Here is a 20,917-nt window from a genome sequence, read left to right on the forward strand (position 1 = left end):
TGTGCAGAAGAGACAAGAAGGGTGTGTGTGTGTGAGAGGGAAAGAAAGGGTGTGTGTGTGTGACACTATAAGTAAGGGATCTGATTATCTTGGCTAACAGAAGGAAGTGGTGGTCTTATCTGTCATCATTGGTGAGGAGACAGAGGTTGCGGGGGTCAGAGCCTGTCTGACCTGGAAGCCTCTGTCTGTTCTAACTCTGATGGGCAGAATGAAACGAGGGGGGGGCGCGTCAAAGCACTCTCACTCCCCCCCGAACCTCAGCACCCCGAGGCCTCCAGCAGCACAGCCCTGGCCTTGAGCGCTGCAGAATTGCAAAGTGAGCCCCCCCCTCCCTCCTCCCTCCTTCTCCATCCAGACCCCTCCATCCCGGGGCAGCTGTTTCTCATCAAACCCCCCCCCCCCGTCCACCACCTCCCTCTTTGCTCCCCAAACCACCGCAACTACCACCCCCAGCCATCCGTCCCCTTCTCCTCCAACCGTGCAGTCTGGCCCGGCTCTCCTGCATTTAACCTCCCTAGCAGGAGCGGAGCAGAGGCCAACAAGGCACCGGGATAATGAAACAGGAGTGTAGTGTGTGGCTGCGTAAATGTATGTGTGTCTGTTTGTGTGAGAGTGCGAGAGCGAGCGAGGGGGAAGAAATGTGTGTCTGTGTGTGTGTGTGTGTACATGTGTTACTGCACAGCCCTGAGAAGGTGTATAAGTTAAGACATTAATGGCTTCTATAGCACCCTGGTGAAAGTGCCAGGTCCCTTAAGAACAGACCCCATTAGTCACAGAGGCTAAGCGGATTGGGATGATTACCATCAGGTTTTACTGGGGAAACGTGTCCCCCTCTCTCTATCTTTGTTGATTTCCTCCCCCCCTATTCTTCCTCTCTGTCTTCCCTTGGTTCCTACTCACTTCCAGTTAGTATAAAGATACAATTACCCCTGGAGGCAACGGTGGTACAATTGATTAGTGCGCTGAATTAAAAGCGAAAGTCGCCAATAGACAGGTCCGGCTCCTCTCCCCTCGCTCGGCTATTCCCCGTGTGGCTCACCCTGATTGTACGAGGGGTTGACGCTCGAGAGAAAGAGAGCAGAATGCATAACGCCACAATGAGGTATCGCTTGCTCCACATGTACAGTAATTGCCAGGTTGAAAGGATGTTAGCTACTTCTTGCGAGACATTAAAAAGTGAATGGGGCTGATGCATTGAGTGCGGGAGAGTGGATCATGTATTTAAGAGTGGAGCAGCTCATTTCAAACCGTGAGCTTTTCTTCCACTTGAAAAAAAATTGCACCGCACGAGCAAATAGGTTTGAAATGACCTGGAGTTACAATAGCGAATTACATGTAGTGACACAGGCGCGGAATGTTCCGGTGTCGTACTGGGGGGGGGAGCAACATGTGCATATCAAAGGTCTAGTTATCAAAGGCTTCAAGCGTGACTTGAGAGCGCCGCTCGAGAGGAGTGCCTTTTTCGACTTTTTCATGTTGACTCTTCTTGCACCGCCACCCTAATTGTGGAGATTTAACTCGCTCAATTTAAGAAATTATCACAAATTACCAAGAGTCAACACAGAGGAGACTGCAGCCAAGTCGAAACAGCGGAGGGACACGTCCTCACTCGGGTTAGTACCCTGGAACGGCTCCAAAACTCACAATCCATTCTCCGAGAGAGAGCACCCTGTAGTAGATGTCAAATAATCCTGTTGGCATTGACTATTGAACGTTTAAAACACTAATGAGACAAACAGACATACTATATAAAACTTTAGTAGGCTGTAGTTCACTGACTGCCTCGAGGAGCTTATATCTGTGTTTTAATCGGCACATTTTTAACAGGAATGACATGTTTGCTATTTCTGCTGTTTTACAGTCTGTACCTTTTACCTTCTAACAAACGCTCGTCCCTTGGAGCCGCCTGGCTTGTCCTCTGTCTAATCCATGTATTGGTTATCCATTGGTCCAACTGTCAGCAAGGTTGTAGAAAATCAAAAGGAGAAAGTCCTGGCTGTACCTGAGGTCAATACTTTATTATACTTTCTACGTTATTAAGCAGTGCAAGCAGCACAATCTGGTTTGATCAGATATTTCTTAACCGGCAAAATCTCAATTTTCAGCCTCATTTGCGGCACCTTAACCTCTTTACTGCCTGGCTTCAGCACTGTATGAAAGAGTAAATCATAAATAAAAACTTTGAGCGTACAATTTATCCAATTTAAGCTCCTAATTGCATCAGAGCTTTTGCTTTTCTATCTTGGCCAAGTTTCCACGAGAGCTCCCCTCCAGGGGCGGTGATGCAGGCCCTTGGTAATATGGTTCTGCAAGCAGTCCTAACACACTCAGCCACTATTTATCCTAATCAGTGACATCCACATAACCAGGATTGCTTAAAATGAACCCCTTCCGCGCCCCAGAAAACGCACATTTACCGGGACCCCATTTGTCATGGGTAAATTGAGGGTCAGTAAACTTCGCCTGTATCCTCCAGTGGGGATCCAGGACATGCATCATAACGTTAGGAGAGAATGATTGGCGAAGGCGAGCTGTCACACATTTGTCAGGGGGAAGGGAACATTATTTGCTAATTTCCCAAGCTGGGCACTGACAGGGTGCTTCGTCTTCAGACCTTTGGTGACCGGCATGGCTTCACAGCTATTAGTACAAGTCAAGTGTTTTTCCTTTTTTTTGTTCTCCCCCCTCACTGTAAAGCGACGGTAATAAGAGCCATTCGTTCGACCTCACAAGATCGCAGCACACTGGGTGAAGGATTTTGGACGGAGCCGGTGCCCCATACAGTGAGCTGCTCTTGCCAGGCCTTAGTTGAGGGCCAGACAGCCTTGAGGGCTGATGGATCACAAACTTTCCTCGTCAAGGTGACGCTATCGACTCCACTGCACCAAAATCTGACAAAATGGGTATGAGGCAGTCATTCATCAACATAAGGACAAAGGGGTCATGTGTGCTTCACTCAATACTGGTGGAGATCAAGAAATGTCAGGCGTGTAAGGGATGGAGAAGGAAGATGTTCATAGTGTAGACTGTGAGGTCTCCTTGTAATTAGGCTTCAAATAAAATCTTGTACTTTATGAATGTTAAACATTAGGGATGCACGATATTGGATTTTTTTGCCGATATCAGATAAGCCGATATTTTCCAGACCGATTTTGATACCGATAAATTAGGCAGGTTTTTTTCCACCTAATTGCAGTAGTGGAGTTGATATCATGCCTTCTCTTATTGTAGTGGCCCAGTGGCTGCTGCAGAAATAACATAATACAGTGCTTTTTAAAATGCGTGGCTTGTATGGAACATTGTCTTTCAAATAAAACCGTAATAATCCTAAAACTTAGACAGGCTTGGATGATGAGATTTGGCATCTCCTTGCATGACTGATGCTGAGCATCCATTGCTAATAGCAACCTTGCTGTCAGAAAAACTGCCGTACAGCAGACATCTTGCACCCTTCTTCACGCTTGAAGGAAGAGGCGAGTTAATGTTGTAGCATTACGTCAGGCTTTTTTAGGGAATCATTGAGTGTTTTATCGGCGGAAATATCGGCAGAAAAATGACATATCTGTCAATGCCGATATGATATTTTCAAGCTATAATCTGCAGATACCGATACCGTGCCGATAATATCGCGCATCCCTATTAAACATGCATAATTTATATGTATTTACATGCCTGTAACCAAACTAAAGCAGCAGCTGTGATATCCTCAATCCAAAATTAACTCACTTCCTGTTCCACTCCTAAAAGGAGGAACAAAATGTCATGCAGTCTTGGACCCTCCTCTCTTGGAAAAGAATATTAAATAAACAGAGACGTCTTTATCGCGCCGCTCAGCCTGTGAATCGAGCCTATCCTTACGTCTCCTCTCCGCCCTGCCGTCACTTTGAAGTCCCAGACTTAAAGCTGATCAGATGGAGCGCTTCCTTTTCCATTTCCTGTCCTGCAGGGTTGGGCTTGGCTATTCCATTGGTCAGCGATGGGGTGTGGCCTACAGCACAGATATGCGATAATCAAAGGCATTCAAGGAGGTATGTAAACAGATCGGATTGTGAGGGCAAAATACTTTTAATTTGAAATCTCTAAATCTACTTCAAAGTAAAAGCTTTTTAAGATGGAAGACTTTTAAAATGTTTCTGCTGATCAAAAGAAAAAAATCCCTCAGCAGCGTGAACTCCTACGAGTGAGGATGAATCAGGCATTTATAAATGTCATCGCCACAGTCAAGTGGGCTGTAACCAGTTGGCACAACAGTTTTAGCATGTGTCAAAGCGTGTTATCCACTCGCCATATCCCCATACCTGCCTGTCTCATTACAACCCTGGTATTTAGCACTAGCTCCGCAGGAACGGAGCCGACACAGGTTGCCAAGTTAGACGGGGCCCCGGTTTGAAGGCCTTGTGAGCTTTATGTGGAGCGCGACAAGGTTCCGCGGAGGAAGGTCCTTGTGTCCAATTAGAGGGCTGACGTGACACGTGCTCGCACTCCCCCACTGTCAGGCAGCTTGTCAGGTAGGCTTTGAGAGGCACACTGTGGCATTATTCCACAGCGTGTTATCAGCAAGTGACCTGTGAAATCCAGCTCCAGGAAATTGATTGAAATGAGTACTTGCAGTTGAGCATGTATTTTCCCCCCATTACATCTCTCTGTGAAATGCATTGTGGGTATCTTTCAAGAGAAAAATGAAAGTATGGCTGTGTGTTTTTTCCTCCCAGTAAGGATGGTATTCATTGATTTGATTTTAATTGGACCCACTTTTTGTCCCACAGTATCGTTAGAGGTCTGTTTTGTAATGGCTCTTAAAATGGATTGTCCTCACTAAGTCACAGCATCAGTCCTCTGCCACGGGAAAGATAGACGGAGGCAGGCAGGGAGGGGGGCTTTTGATAGACGAGGATCCCTCCTCCTCCTCCTCTTTTCTCTACCTCCTCTTCTTGCCCCATTTTCAGTATGATCCACACCCAACGGGCTTTAAAAGAACTCCACCCGCCCTCCCTCCCTCCCTCCCTCCTCCTCCTCCACTGCTGCATTTTGATTGAAATTCATCGGCAAGTTTATTGAGAAATGAATGAGGGAGGCAGCGCGGTATTGACTTTGAGAGGAAAACACAACTCATCTTGAATGAGGGGGAAAACGCGGCCGTAATTTAGCCGTCATCGATCTGTGCCCCGTCCATGTATTGATCTTCATTTTACAATATTAATTTGCGCTTGCAATCAGCTGTGAAGGGAACCCATTTGATTTCTGTTGGCCGGTAATGTGTGAAAGTCCGCCGGCGTCCTTAGAGAAGTGGCACACATACTTTAGATGTCATCTAAGAGGATTGAACAGGTGTCTCTGGCCCTTTCTAATAAAACGGCCGATATGAAGGGAGTCTGAAATTATGGATGTGCAATCTGTAACATTGCTCCCTTTTAACCGTGTTAATTACATTTTATCTGTTGCAGGAGCAATATCTGCTGGAGACTGTAACTGTCGAGGCGTTTTTTCATCTGTATTGGCTCAAAGTTCATGAAATTTCAATGAACATTGATCTGTCTCCATTGATTTATCCTAACTGCAGATCTTTGAAATTTTAATTTCCTGTTCATCTCGAGACTGCTGGAGATGGAATCACTCAGTGGTAACTGGCTGCAGTGGATGGAGATGATATGGTCAGTGTTAAAACAGATGAGGTTTGCTTTGCGTGGGTTTGCTGTGAAAATTCCAATTTGGCTTGCTTTGGTTTTTTTAAAGACGGTCTCTACATGTGCATGCGTGTTTCCTCTCCTTCTCTCAACACTGAGAACAAATCTATACTGAGGAGCAGCAGCATGTCTTCTTAAAATCTTACCCTCTATGTATGCTCAGTGTTCAGCTTTAACTCCTTACAGTGACACCGAGAACTCTTCCCGCAGCAGAGACGGCGAGACGAGGTCATTATGTGTGCTGATGCTGCTCTGAACTGCATCCATCTAACAGACTGCAGGTGCCTAGAAGGCTTCAGTCAGACTGTTTGACAAGTCACAAACGCAATAACACTTGAATGAACTTCTGCCTGCGCTGTTTATCTGTCTCCCCCTTTTCCAACTCCCACTCCACCTCTAATTTGTGTTAAGGGGAAAGAAAAAAATAACTGCTCAATGGTGTAGGAGGAGTGGAGATAAGCTCGAAGCAGTTAAGTATAATTAGCGAAAGTAATAGCTGGCAAATGGCAACAAGGCTAGGTTTTTATCTCCTGGAAAGATAGAGTTATCGTAATAAGCTGTAATGGCTGGCAGGAATGCTAGTACTCTGTGCGAGCTTCCATTCAGACTCACAAGACTTAACAAGGAACAATTTCCCTTAAATTTACTGCTTTGCTCAAACATTTCCCCATGTTTATGCTCCCATACTGTAAGTCAATACATGTGTTCAATCCACTTCCATACAGGCCGAGGGCACACCGGGCTGTATTGCCATGTAAGCACTTCTGGCTGCCAACGTCGGCCATGTTACACCGTTCCTGTAGAGCGTTTACTCGTGTCCTATTTCCAGAGAACATGGAGAAGGAGCAGCAGACCACACTCGGATGCCATGTAACACGCCATCCACTCTACATTTTAAGTGAAGTGGCCAGCCAAGGCGGCTAAAGGAGCTCTCAGAGAAAATGTGTCTGTAGCATGAAAGAACGGGCAGATTAAGGCGTCAGATCAAAAATGAGATTGGGGAAGTGCACATTCCAGGCAGAGGAATTTCCACTGAAGCGCTGCCATGCACGCTCGCGCGCATGCGCGATATTCAAAATTGGAAATGATATGGTCACAGCTGCACACCGAGTCATGCATTCCATTTGTTCATATTCTGAAACATGATCATTCGGTCTCTGGAGTGAGAAAAATTACTGAATATGTGTAAAAGCCGTGAAGACGGAGGGAAGAAATCTGTTCTCTTAAGTCAAACATGGCGACAGTTCTTATCTTTCTCTTTCTGTCCTATTACGTTTGTTAAATTATAATCATCCCTGAAATTAAAACAATGGAAACAAATCTGTGAACAATTATATCTCTGTTTGTGCAGCACAAGCAGAGGGAAAAGATGTGATTGGACAAAACATGCAACTCGTCTAAATCTGACAGAAAATGAGTGAAAATGAAATTTCTATTAGTCCATAATGTCCCCCTCCCCGTGTGCTCTTCATCCCTCCTGCAAAGTATTCAAATGCAAGCCCTGCCTTACCTCCCCGTGTCTCTTTTTCTCTAATTATCCATGAGGTCAGTAAGCAAAATGGGGAAGAAGCCAGGAGATCAATACAAATTATCCCTGAGCAAACCAGTGCTGACAGTTTGAATTGCAGCATATGTTTACCCAAAATCAGGCAATTTATCTTAATATCAGACGAGTAATGCAGCAGGGGTGAGAGGTCACACAATCTCTCCACCTCATAATTACCCGCCTCTAAAACAGGAAAGTGGTATTGATTGGCCGCGAGCCGGGAAGCGGGCGTGACTGGAACGTGCCAGCGACCCCCCTCCCCACATCATACCTCCCCCCCTACCTTCCTCGGGTCCCTCCTCCCCTCGGCTAGACTCCCCACCCAGTGCAGGATTTATGGGATGTGTGTGGAGGGTTTCATGTTTCCTTGCAGCGACTTGTACGGGAGGGGGGGCACGCTCCTTCCACACCCTAACCCCCTCCCTTCTCTCCTGCTGTATTATGTTGGAAGGACGAGGAGGGCCAAACTCGGTTTGGCATGCATGGAGTCATGCAAGGGCACCGCCGAGCTACCTAGATTTGTCGTAAGGAGAGAGTAAAGTTTACGACAGAGTGTGAAGTTGGAACATAACGATGTGCCAAGGATTAAAAAAGACATACGGGTGAAAAGGTGGGAGTAAAAAAAAAAAAGGGGTGTAAGAGGAGGAGGCTGCTGTCAATGTGTGTGGTGTAAGAAAGAGCAGGAAGAGCAGCCCCAATGATTCTTGTAAAAGCTCAGCAGATGAAAGGAAATCTTTGCTGGGGGATGAAAAAATGCGCCGAGCAACGCGACGAACACACACACAACACATTTATTGTCCAGATTGAATATAAGTGCTCAGTATATATCATCAGCAGCTCTTACAGGATTATTGACATTGTCTGTGTCTGTCTGCGCCCAGTGTACATGCTACGACTACAAAACTGTCAACTCATCAACTGACAGCACCGTTTAGCGCTAATGCAAGTCTCCATCAGCTGTCAAAAGCATTTGCATGAAATCAATAGCAGATGGCGGTGTGTGTCACCAATTTCATTACGCCGGGGTTGTTACAAAGATCATCTCCATGATAGATGAGATGGCGACATGTCGACATGTGGAGATCACGCCTGGCGCTCGGACTGGGGCTGCAGAGCGCCGAGGCGTGTGTTCAGCCGAAAACAAGGCGAGTTTTAAAGGAAGTTTGGTTCTGTTTCATGCAGTTAAATTCCTCCATGTGAGGCGTCCCACACTTTATATAAACTCACTTTAAAGTGTTCTTCACAACCCGCCCTCTAAATCACATGCATCGCAATCCTTAGGCCCGGGCATCATTATCATTGGAAAGCCACATCAAACAGAACACCTCTCCCAACCTAGGTCCCGTCCTGTACTGTACGTCTCTCCGGCTGTGTTCCCAGCATGCCTGGCGGGTTGTGCAGGCCCCAGCTGAGGCAGAGGACAGGAGAGCGTGATGTATCACCCTGAGAGAGCCCACTGACAGCCTCTGATGATGGATGGCCTGATTATGGAGTGCTTTTTACACATACACAATTTACATCACACTGAGCAGCGGGGTCTGGCAGGGCTGCCGTGCACACGCACCCCTCTCAGCCGGGCACGTGCACTCACACTCACACACACACACACACACACACATATGCATGCTCCTGTGTGTACACATGTATGGGACTGCCGGAGTGCATAGATAAGAAAGGGGGTGGAAATAACAAAAGAAAAGGGGCAAATTCCTCGCTACAGCCTTGTCATGTACGATCAATACGGCAGATCAATCCTTTATTAAGGAGAAGATGGCGTCCCCCCCGCACACCCGAGCGGACCTTTGTCGTATCGGGGACGCATGATGACATGTCAAATCAGATTTCCAGCAGTGTATGTTTGTGTGGCGTGGGGTTTATTCAGGTGTGCCCACTGCCACAGGATTTGCAAGCTAGATCCTTGCTATCGATTAGCGCCCTGCATTGTCCATGCCTGAGCACATAATTGCTCCATTTGATCACGCTCGGGCGGGCAATTACCGCGTTCGGGGTTTTGGCAGAGGGGGTGCACGTGTCAGGACACGGCTGAGTATGTATGCGTGAGTAGGTACAGTATGCGTGTGAGCATGCTTGCATGTGTATCAAGACGAGGGAACAAAAGAAGGAGTGAGACACATAACTGTTCGCTTTCCTGCCGTGACTCGGGTGTGTGCTTCAGTGGGCCCGCCGCCTGCCTGCGTGTGTGTGTGTGTGTGTGTGTGTGTTTAAGGGGGGGTGACGTTTACTTGCTTCCACATTCTCTGGTGTTCGGCAGGTTCAGCGAGCTGTGCGGTGTTAATGCTGAAATTACATGCTGAGTAATGAGTGATGGGCCAAATTACAGGCTGAACAATGAATAGAGGCAGGCAGCTCTTATTAGTCTCCATAGAAAGCCATTGATTTATGAAGCGCCTTGCTCTCCGGAGTTACTCTCCTGAAAATGATATCTACATTGAGAAGTGATGTTCTCTATTAAGTCGTTCCTTCCCCCTTTACACCGCTCTCCTCCCTGCCTCCCCTCCTTCTCTCCTCTGCCCTCCCTCCCTCCCTGCCTTTCTCCTTGTCCTGCCTATGAGTGTACACATGATTGTTTAGAATCAGGCGGAGCTGTAAGGAAGCCTTCAATTACCCATTAGGACTGTCAGACATAAAACGGCCCTGCTCTCACCAAAGTCTGGGTTATGATTCATTTACTTTGTGCCTCTGATTCATCGCCCAATATGCCTCATGCCCCAGATTACTATTTGAGGGGTGGGAGAGATTAATGGCTCCATGGGATCCGCCGCCGTATTTCACGGGCCCAGTGTTGCAGTACAGTCGGTGCAGAAGGGGTGAAATGACAGCAACTTACACTAGATCAATGTGTGGACAGCCTTTCACAGATTATTAAGGCTCTGTTAGATTAAAAGACCCCCGCTATGTAGTTTGCTGTAGTCAATATTCTCAAGCAGATAAAAAGGGGGAGGGTCCCCGTGAAGGATTCTCACACTGATGTAGGTCATCACGGCTGTTAATGGAATAACACTTGGTGACACAAGTGTCAGAGGAGCTCGTGTCATTTTCCCGCCCCCCGGAGTCGGTGATGTTTCATGAAACATTGTCTCTCCTCTGAGGTTTCTTTGAAATTAGGCATTCTGAAATGACTTCTGTACTGTAAATTCAACAGATTTCTCCATTAGTTTCAGCAAAATTAACCCTGGAATGGATCTAACTTTCATTTCCCTTTTTTGTCTTCCAGCCCTGAACGAGCCAACCATCGACTATGGTTTCCAGAGGCTGCAGAAGGTCATCCCCAGACACCCCGGCGACCCTGAGAGGTTACCAAAGGTCAGTAGAGTGTCTGTAAAAAGAAAACCCACACACAAACAGCAGCGAGACGGAGCTGTCTGCGACATAAAACCTTAATGCTCTTCATGCGACGAATAAACAAAACAACATTAGCATCAAGGCAGCGCACTGTGACCCCAAACCGTGACAGCTTTGCCTCACATATGTGGCTTACCCTCTAACCAGCGTGGTAATGGTATTGGTTTTGTGCGCGGAGAGAGGCGTAAACTCTCTGTGTGGTAAAATAGCTCAATCAGGCGTTTTCCTCTCCAGTAGTCTGTGGAGATGGTAATCTGGTCAGAAACGACGTCTGCACCCTCATTACCCCACTCATGTTTTCCTTTCATTTTCTGCAGCTCGATTTGGTTTAATCTTTTGTTTACAGAACCCTGTGCCGTAAACCCCCTCGTCTTACTGCAGCTAATAGACAAAGACTGCATGTTATTACGCTTTGGCTTTCTTATTGTTTTCTTTTGAACCTGGGTGAAGGAGTTGAAAGCCACATCAGTTTTCACCACACTGGTGTGACACATGAATAGGCTGCCATATTGAAAGACCCTTTTTTTTTTTTACTTCCCTCCCCCTGCAGAAACTCTTTGATTCTTTTACTCTTTTCATTCCCTTTGATTCTTTTATTCTTCCCATTTCCTATTGATAAAATCTATCTGTGTGTTTTCTCTAATTGCCACCCTGCCAGTAACCATTTCGGTGACTGACGTTCCAGATGTGTCAGGTGTAATAATATGACTGATTAGTCCATTCAAAAGCCCTCGGCATGCCGTAAAGCGGCGGCCACCTCAGAGTTTTAATAATACTGTAAAACCTTTAAAGACCTTATCTATTAAATCCCAGCATGCAACACAGCAATATCATTAACGTCCAACGGACAATTTAATAAAGAACAGACTGTGTGGTAGCTATAGAGGTTTGACCAAGGCAAGGTGGAGAAATGGAACATCACAGCTAGTCCCTGCTTCAGTATATGAAGTGTTTCAATTAGAGCCGGTCCCCGTGGAGACGGGAAACAACACCTAGACATGAAATGTTGCTCTAATTTCAACTGTAAACGTGGACCAAAAGGTAAAGTACACTTACCTTTAATATCCACATGGCTTTCTGGATCTCCGCAGGCAGCGCTGGCCAAACTGGCCGCACTGCTTCAATTTTATAAAGTCACAGTGTCTTTCTGAACAAAGAGCGCAACGATGTTAAACACAGCTTTATTACAGGGGGAAACTCACTCCTTCCCCTGAATACAAGAGCGTCTGTTGGTTGTGAGACACATTTTTGACACTGAACCCGAGATTAGTTTCCTGGCTGTGTCGTATACTTAATATAGCACGCTCTCCCCGCCTTTGCATGAAACAATCACAGAGTGAGATGAAACCCTGCACTTCCAATAAACAACATAAATATTTGATTTGCTCTCTAATGGACCCAAATATGGGGTTCAGGGGGCATGTAAATGATCCCACCGAGTGATTCGTCATTGTTAAGCTTGCCATCTGAGGGTCAGCTCTCGGGGTCAAAAGCACATTCCCAATAAAACAGCCGGCGGCGGGCTGCGGCTGGCATGTACATTTGGAATGAGAACAGAAAGCGGCATATAGAGAACAGCCATTACAAGGTGCAGGTGAGGTTGGGAGACTCTATAAAAAGAAGATAAAGCTGGAGGACGCGCGGTGTGCATTAGCAGAAAGGCAAATCGACACCAGGCCCACTCACCGCCTCTATACCCCCCCCTCCCATGACTTCACCCTCCAGTTGATAATATTACTGCGCTATATTGATTTCCACCAGCCTTCTCCCTGGGACCAGTAAGACACGTGGTAATTGTAAGGAGACAGAAAGCCAATATGGGAGTGCTCATGGATAGCAAGGGATGCACGCTAATATTGTTGCTACACAGAGAAAAAAGGGGGGAAGCTGCCTCTGATTGAAGTTTACCTCGTAATTCTAAGACAACATCGTAGATGACAGTCTGACCCTGTGGGAGGAGTGGAGATATAAAAATTCAATGCAAAGTCCAGGGTGAATATGAAAGTAATAAGTGTGAGCAGTCAAGTGATGAGAAAGGAGATTGGTTTGCGGGCATGGCGTTAAGTGAACAGAGACTTTGGAATTCACCCTCCTTTTTAAGATCTTGTTATAAAACAATTTTCTATTCATAATATAAAAAAGACAATTTATAATACCATTTTGTGCCCTCTGGCAGTAATGGACAAATAGACTGGATATCACATTATATCACACTCAATTTCTCTCTTCTGTAACAAATTAGATTCATTATGAAATTAAAAGTGGAAACTCAATATTGTTTTATTATTAAGCTGATTGCTTTTGATTCTTTTCTTTCCTCCCAAAATGAGCATAAGCCCATTCTTTTCCAATTCTTTGTGTAATCCACAAGGAGAAAATATTACAAATGTGTTCATGTCAAGCAATTACCCATGTATTTAAATGAATCTCTCTTCCTGTGCTCTTTGAAGTACCTTCATCTAATGGCCCTATGCTTCTAAATGCATTCATTACCTCAGGCTAGAGCTAACAGAGTAATTGCCTTACAGTTTTATAATGGCATTAGCACTCCAAGCTACATAACCTAGGCCCTCTTTTATTAACTGTGATAATATAAATACAACATCCATGTTAATCTAGTGCTTGAAGAATCACGTCGGGGGCTGTTTCGGGAGCACGTCTGCTCGTTGTTAGATATTTTTTATAACACGTCATTTGTTACGGCCTCCCCTCATTTTTCTTCGGCGATAACGCAAAAAACAGCCTCTAAATCTTGGGTGATCTGTCAGCGGCGCGGCCCCCCGTTTAAGCAGTCGTCGAACACGAGACCTTTATGCAAAGCGAGGCGAACAATAGCAGAAATCTGTCACGCGTTTGTCACAGAACAACAGAAATCATTTGAGGCCTTTAATTGTTTCAATTTAACATGGTGTGTTCTGATATGTCTCCATGACAAGAAAGCCAATTACACTTATGCTGGAGTAGTATTGAGATTTACATGGAAATGCCCTCAGAACACTATTCCGTGCTAATCGTATTCACAGCGTGAGCTGATACGCATGAAAGCGTCTCGTCAGAAGAAAACAAACTTCTTCCTTGATTGGGTGCAGCACTTCTCATCATCCGCCGATATGACTAGGTTGCCACTTAAGCATAGCCTTGCGAGTCGGCTCGGTTAGTTAAGACACCACGCGGTAAACGACAGATTAAGGATGAGAGGCAATATCGTTTCCTCTCCTCCTTTTTCCAAGCTGTCCTTATGTCACTGCTGCAAAGTACCATATGGACAAGGAGGGAGAGGACGTTTCACACGGAATGAAACATGGCTTGTGAACGCGACAGTCTTAATTGCTTTAATTGTTGTTTAAAATTGAGAGCCATGTAGGAGATCTTGAAATATGATAGAATAGATTATTGGTAATTATTAACTGCAGACAAAAAGAAAGAAAACCACTTTATCTCACTCAGCAAGAGAGAGAGAAATCTGTTCTGCCTGATGAGAACACATCAAGACAGCTGGTCCTCTCATTTAGTCTACCTGCCTCACGACAACCATAATTCTTTATTTGTATGCAAACTAGATGCATGCAACGTTGAGCATACACACCAATTTCAGAGGTAAATGCCCATTCTAAGAGCCACCCATCCGGTAACTTGGGGTGGATTAAGCGATATGTTTCTATAAGAGAGCATGGCACACGCTGGAAGTGGCTTCTACAGTGATTCATCTTGATAAATCAAGGGCTGTGGTAGATATGCTCCTCTGGATGAAAGGGCCCATACACACACTCCGTACACACTACATACGCTGCGCCTTGGAAATGCAGGCCAAGTCTTGGAGGCCGCTGTTTGAAGGCGCGAAGGCTGTGTTTACATTCATTTACGGCAGCTGCCGTCTTAATCCCACACTGCTATTGCCAAGTGATGGAACACTTCAGACAAATTACCGAGGCCCGCAAAAGAAAACACAGCGAATGTGGGAAGAAAACAAGCACCATCTGAGATGTTTCTGGTGACAGATTTGCATTGCTTTTAACCAGGGTTCTAACAGCGCAGTCGACAAATCTCTGCTCTACAGCAGGTGACAACAAGCGAGCATTTTAAAAACACACGCAGCAGCCATGTCTGCAACTTGCCTTTGTCAGATTAGATGCACTCTAAAAGGAGAAGAGGGTTTTCATAGAGCATATTGCCTTCTGTATTATGGAAAACAAAGAGAGCAGCCTGGTTGCTTGAGAGGGATTTAATTGTAAGTGCTGAATTCAAAGAGCAGATAAAGACACACAAACGGGCCAAACCCCACCTTGCTCAAAGCCCGAAACAGAGTGGGGGGAAACGGGATCCGGGGCCAACTCATTTTCAGTGTTAAGAGCCAAAGCAACACAGCTAATCCGCATTGTCAAGCGGGGGCAAGCATGCAGACATGGATAAGACCACATCCTGAGCATCCGTGTCCCCAAGGCACAAGCACCCAGCTCTTGCTGGATGGGAAGTCATTTGTGAAGTCCTTTGCAACAGCCAGTCAAAGAGGTTAATTGAAAAATTCCTTAATGTCATTACAACAGAACTAGATTAACCCAGAGCTAATTCACTTTATTGTTCTGAAGAGAGGGGACGCAGCGCTGAACTCCAGAGCAAACGTGGAGCCCAGAATCAGGGGTGAGGTGTTGTTTTTAAAGGACTATGCCAGTTTAATTAAGATAGGGAACATTATTCACTGCTCCGCATGGTTGGAAGGAGCAAAGTGGTGGTGCTGTATAAAAGCAGCGCCGGTGCCTCTTAAATCAGGGCTGGCTTTTATTTAGCGCTTGAATATGTAAACATTTTCCAAAGCTCTGCACGAGCCTGCTGGGTAATGTTGTTTTGGATATTGTTTGTTACAGTACGGACCACTGGGGTCTCAAACATAATCTGTTGGGGTCTTAACATTTACTCTTCCTGTTTTTCTCATCAGGAGGTGTTACTGAAGAGGGCGGCTGATCTCGTCGAAGCCCTGTATGGAATGCCCCACAACAATCAGGTCTGTATGCACGCAGCTGCTTAAACCTCGGCTAAATAAGAAAGCATTGAGAATTTACTGATAGTATCACCAAAGGGTATTTCCAACCTCTATATCTGGAGCTGTGTAGGCTACATGCGTTCACCATATAGCCATGAACCGTGCATCAAAGCAAAGGAGAGAAAAAAAAAACACAAACCATAAATAACAAAACCTCTGCCTCTCCGCGCTTCTCAGGAGATCATTCTGAAGAGGGCAGCTGACATCGCCGAGGCCCTGTACAGCGTTCCCCGCAACCACAACCAGATCCCCTCGCTCGCTAACACAGCCTCCCACGGCATGATGGGAGTCAACTCCTTCAGCAGCCAGCTAGCAGTGAATGTGTCTGAGTCACAAGGGAACGACCAAGGTATGTGATTTAGGATGTGGCTCCATGGAAAAGTGGGGTCCAGGGACACGGTGGGGGTCCTTCAGGGGGTTCTGGGGGAGTTTTAGCAGCATGAGAAATAGTTAAATTCCTCTTTTTGAGTCATTTAAATGAGGAAAACTGTGTTCCTGGATGTTCTTGTAACTGCCTGATAATACACAGATAATATAGGCAGTTAAAGGTTTAATTAAGCGCTTAATTCTTTTCTTATTAAACTGGCATCTGCAGTCTGTGCTGATATAAAAACATTTGATTGCAGCATTTACTGTATTTATAAAACGTCAGTCAACACTGCACTAAAGGAAAGAAATGAACGAGTTTCCCTCTCCTTCTCCCACCCGTGTTTTTCAGTGGGCTACAGCCGGAACACCAGCAGCGTGTCCCCCCGGGGCTACATCTCCAGCAGCACCCCGCAGCAGTCGAGCTACAACACCGTCAGCAACAGCATGAATGGCTACGGCAACGCCGGCATGAACCTGGGAGTGCCGAGCTCCCCTGGGTTCCTCAACGGATCCTCTGCCAACTCCCCATATGGAAGTGAGTAGCTTGCCACTATCGCTACGCCGTAGTAGCACTAAGCTGCTCCTGATTTAATTCCAGCTCCCACATTCGTTTTCACTTCTATGAATCACCTCTGACAGGGTTATAACATTATTGATGGTGATAATATATTACTATTCATTCACAGGGAGCTTGTTTGGTTTTTAGTACTTTGGAGAACACACACATGTAGCTCAGAGTCGGAGAAATATTCAGTTTTATGTGTGTTTTCCGCCGTATGCCACCTGTATTTGTTCAACCGGACAAGATGTTGATGGTAGGGGCCTGTGAGTGCTGATCGTGTATCCCCCCTGGCAGTAATACTATCCTCGCCTTACCTTAACTGCCCTCTCCCTCTCGAGCACTACTCACAGCACGTTCTCACTCTCTCCCTCCCTCCTTCCTTCCCTCTTCCCTCCCTATCGTCTCCGCAGTTAAACAAAAGAGCGCCTTCGCCCCTGTGGTCCGACCCCAGGCCTCCCCACCCCCCTCCTGCACCAGCGCCAACGGCAACGGACTGCAAGGTGAGCCCCCCTCACCCCCTCATCCCTTCCCTACGGACTACTGGTCAGATACCGCTGCTCAGGCCTCTGTCCGGTTTGGTGAGGGATTAATCATTACAAATATATGCATTTTGACAGGCCAATTTACACCTTTCAGCTCACACACACACACACACACACACACATACATGCTAGCACTGTATAGGACTGTGCAAACACACACACACACGCACATCCTTGTTGCCCTTTCATACAAATGATCCCCTCCGATGTCGCAGGAAAAGACCCTTCCCAGAATTGTTTTAGTAATTATGTTTATTAGGTTTTGTGCATGTGTCATGACCAACATGATTGCTTTGAAAACAAGCTTAGCCGTAGTGTGTGCCCCAAGATTAATAACATTGGGCTTAATGAAGTGGGAAATTAAAGTTCATCTTGCTACACGTTCATACTTATTAATACATGTTGTGCAGAAATTAATGAGCAATGCCTTGCCATCATCTGCGCTGGCAAACTTAAAAGCATTTCAACCATGACTCTACAAATATACTCAGAGCAATATAATAATATATCATCCCAGCACTTCACTAGTCGCCTAATTGTTAAAACGTGTGAAAATACTGAATATATAAACTCGCAGGGTGAGGTACAGTTGCTAATGACATCCTAAGCAGATGGTCTTGGTAGAATAACGGAAGCTACCTTTGATCTTGCCTAATCTCTCTTAGATAATGACACAGAGGCACGACTTGAGGAAATGTGGGACTAATGTGCGGCAGTACAGTGGAGGAGAAAGAGACGAGGGGCGGAGAGGAGGAGAGGAGGGCGATCTGAGGGGAGTCTGAGGAGGAGCGTCTAGTACTGTAGCATTGTGGCATTGTGGGAAGTGACCGTGTTGTTGCTCTGCCGTCACCACGGCCGCGTCTCGGGGGAGTCTGGGCCACTGTTTGCCATTACCCCAACGCCAGGAGAAATATCACACATAGCGAGACTGGCATGCTGGGGGCTGAAATGTCAGAGCAGGAGGGAGGTTTTCAAACTCTCTCTCCCCCCCCCCTCCCCGTCAGGAGGACGTGCAGCAGCAGGCCGGCGGACACGGCAAACACTCACAGGCACATACGCAAACAGGCACATTAAGGCATACATTCACGCACTTGTGCAGAGTCAGATGGATGCACACACACACACGCACATATACAAGCACACACACACATGCATGCACACACAATAAATTATAATGTTTTCATATATTATTTCCACAGCTGTTTTAGCCCAACAAAACTAACCTCTTCTTTCTTCTCTGTTTCTCTGCAGCCATGTCCGGCCTGGTTGTCCCTCCAATGTAAATGCACTTTCATCATCTCAAGCACCAGTCTACACACTACTACCACTTCACAGGACACCCCCTCAGCACTCAGCGACACGCTGGTGTAATGTATAGTCAACCGCTTGTTGTTTTTAAACATGAAGAAAAAAAAAAGATATTTTTTTCTTTTAAAATGACTTTTGAAAAACCTGCAGAAAAAAAAGGATTTCATGCGGAACAATATTTTTCTTTTCTGTGGGACTTTTTTTTGGTTTGTTTGTCCCCCTCCTTCCCTCTCCACACACACACACACACGCACACACACGCACACACACATTTGACCACCCTTGAAGAGGACACGGGATGATGAAGGGTTTATTTTGTATACCTGTCGGGTTGTGCTTCGGCCTCGGATGCGCCCAATCAAACACATTCAATACTGGAAGGGACTCTGTGGACTCCGCATCTGGTTGTAAAGTAAAAACACTGATGTACAGTACATTTGCCAACGAACTTCAGAAATCCTTTTTTCTGTTTCAACTCTCTTTTAATAGATTCACAGCAGTTGTGTGTCTTTATAATGTGACTTTTTTGTATTTTTATGTGTGAGAAAAATACACAGGGGCCAAGACAATTTCAACTGGAAAATATATGAGATATATAATGTAGAAAAATTGATCATAAAAGTACAACAAATAGGAGTAAAAAAGGGGGCGGGGCTGGGTGGGTAAGGTTGTATCATGTTTCATTCCTGCATTTTAACTTAAATTTTGTAATTTATTGTAGCTAGAAATCATCCTCAAAAGTGAAAAAAAAAATCCTCTTTGATTCAACAAGCACACTGACGTGTACAAAACACTGCTCTGTTGATGAATATGATGTACTTCCATGTCTAGAGCTTCCTTTTAAGCAAGTGTGTTTTGCCATGTTTTTCAACTCTTTTGCTAGCACTGTATATTAATGCATTCCTAGGCTACTGTGAAGTCTGTTTCTTGTTGATGAGGAGCAGTCTCCCCCTTCTAGCTCCAACTCCCCCCTATGTGTTTTATATGTGGTTAAAAAAATTGTAGACTATTGTGATATTGCCAAACTTGTGCTAAATATTTATACATCTGTCTTTTTCATGTTCTTTTAGATCAACAAAAAAACGTTAAAAAAAAAAACCTAAAATCCATTGAGAATGTAGGAGTATAGTAGTTCATTGTCATATTTCTGTTCCAACACACACTTGCGCTCACTGAGGGAAATTTTGTAACATATCAACTATAAATAATGTATTTATCTCTGAAATTTTGTATATTGCTTTTCATTATGTATGTATTAATCGTCATGCCCTTAATATAGTGATGCAGCACAGATAATTCAGCCAAGAACTGTTGCCTTCATTTGTTTTCTTTTTGTATTTGATGAAATGCAATGTGCATATATTTCACGTGTATCCTCAAACTATTTGTGTTACTCCGTCGAGACTCTCTGTCCATTTTTTTTAAAGGGGAAGTCAAACTTCATTGTTTATTTTTATATTGATTTTAAATTATCTATACAGACCATTTTGGAGAAAACTTTGTTGGTTGTATTGTCAAATAAATTGTTTGTGACCCATATGATAGTTGTTAAGATCCAATAGAGACTAATGTGCATGAGGGACAACCTTGGAGCTAAAAAAAACACTCCATTTGTGGTTGTATTTTTTTCTGTTTTGTAGAATGTATAGAAGTCATTTTTACTCACCACTTATGACTCTGCCACATAGCTTACATGTGTTTACAGGGAAGAAAAATCTTAAAATGTCAACATTTGGAATGGAAACAGAAATGAATAAGTGATGTTTTATTAAAATTTTCAGTAAAAACACAATAGCTCCTCAACTGTGGACTTCCTTCAGCTTTGAGTGCAGTTTGGCCGGCAGACAAACTGACGGTCGGGACACAGAAAAGAGACAGTCCTGAGGACAAACCTGTGATACGTCTGTAAGTTGTAGTGTTTAGACTTTGCCATAGAGATAACTGTTTGAAACCTGTGGAAAAGTGTAACATCCATAAAAGATAAAAAACTGCTCGCTATACTCACATTCTTTCAGCACAGCACTCTGACATTGTGACATATTCCTACTGGTCTCTGTTTCAGCATATCCTGCATCTGTGGTGCTTCAAAGGTTCATTGTAGTCATTCATAAACAGTGCAAGCTTTTTATTCAAAGCAGCCCAAATGGGGCTCATTCAAATCCCTCATTTCATTGCATTAAGCCACCTAGTTAATAAAGAATCAATACATTGAAAGAGCAAGGTTATCCTTTGTCTATAAGGGCTGGTATCGTTTTGAACCTCTTATAGTTTGAGCGCTGAAAGGGGGGCCGCTGTGAAATCTATACTCATCAAGTGGGTCAAACAGGAGGATAGAAGTGTTTGAGGGAAGAATAGTGGTTCTCCTTAAAAACAACTGAGCGTCTTATCTGGCATCCAGAGTGGTCGCCCAGAGCAGGTCACAAAATGTCAATTTCTCATCAAGGCAACATTGTCCGAGGCCACCTCTCCCTCTGATGCACAATTAAACGACGGCGAACCCGAGTG

General features: G+C 45.1%; 1 protein-coding gene across 5 annotated transcripts in view; it reads left to right on the forward strand.

Annotated features, from left to right (window-relative positions):
• The window catches only part of LOC138588212 (transcription factor COE3), a 66,993-nt gene extending 47,944 nt beyond the window's left edge, over positions 1-19,049 (forward strand). For 4 of the 5 annotated variants that reach the window (XM_069658158.1, XM_069658159.1, XM_069658160.1 and 1 more), the window contains exons 11-16: positions 10,466-10,554; positions 15,527-15,592; positions 15,809-15,980; positions 16,350-16,535; positions 16,973-17,062; positions 18,356-19,049. In XM_069658158.1, coding sequence (XP_069514259.1) covers positions 10,466-10,554; positions 15,527-15,592; positions 15,809-15,980; positions 16,350-16,535; positions 16,973-17,062; positions 18,356-18,387 — 635 coding nt within the window. In that variant the 3' untranslated portion in view covers positions 18,388-19,049. Of the gene's footprint in view, positions 1-10,465; positions 10,555-15,526; positions 15,593-15,808; positions 15,981-16,349; positions 16,536-16,972; positions 17,141-18,355 lie in introns of all 5 variants that reach the window. The other variant, XM_069658157.1, reaches the window with a different exon arrangement.
• Positions 19,050-20,917: the final 1,868 nt, after the last annotated feature.

This window comes from Semicossyphus pulcher, unplaced genomic scaffold, assembly GCF_022749685.1.
Source record: "Semicossyphus pulcher isolate SPU_LCO1_2020_fin unplaced genomic scaffold, fSemPul1.0.p SCAF_12, whole genome shotgun sequence".
Taxonomy (NCBI): Eukaryota; Metazoa; Chordata; class Actinopteri; order Labriformes; family Labridae; genus Semicossyphus; species Semicossyphus pulcher.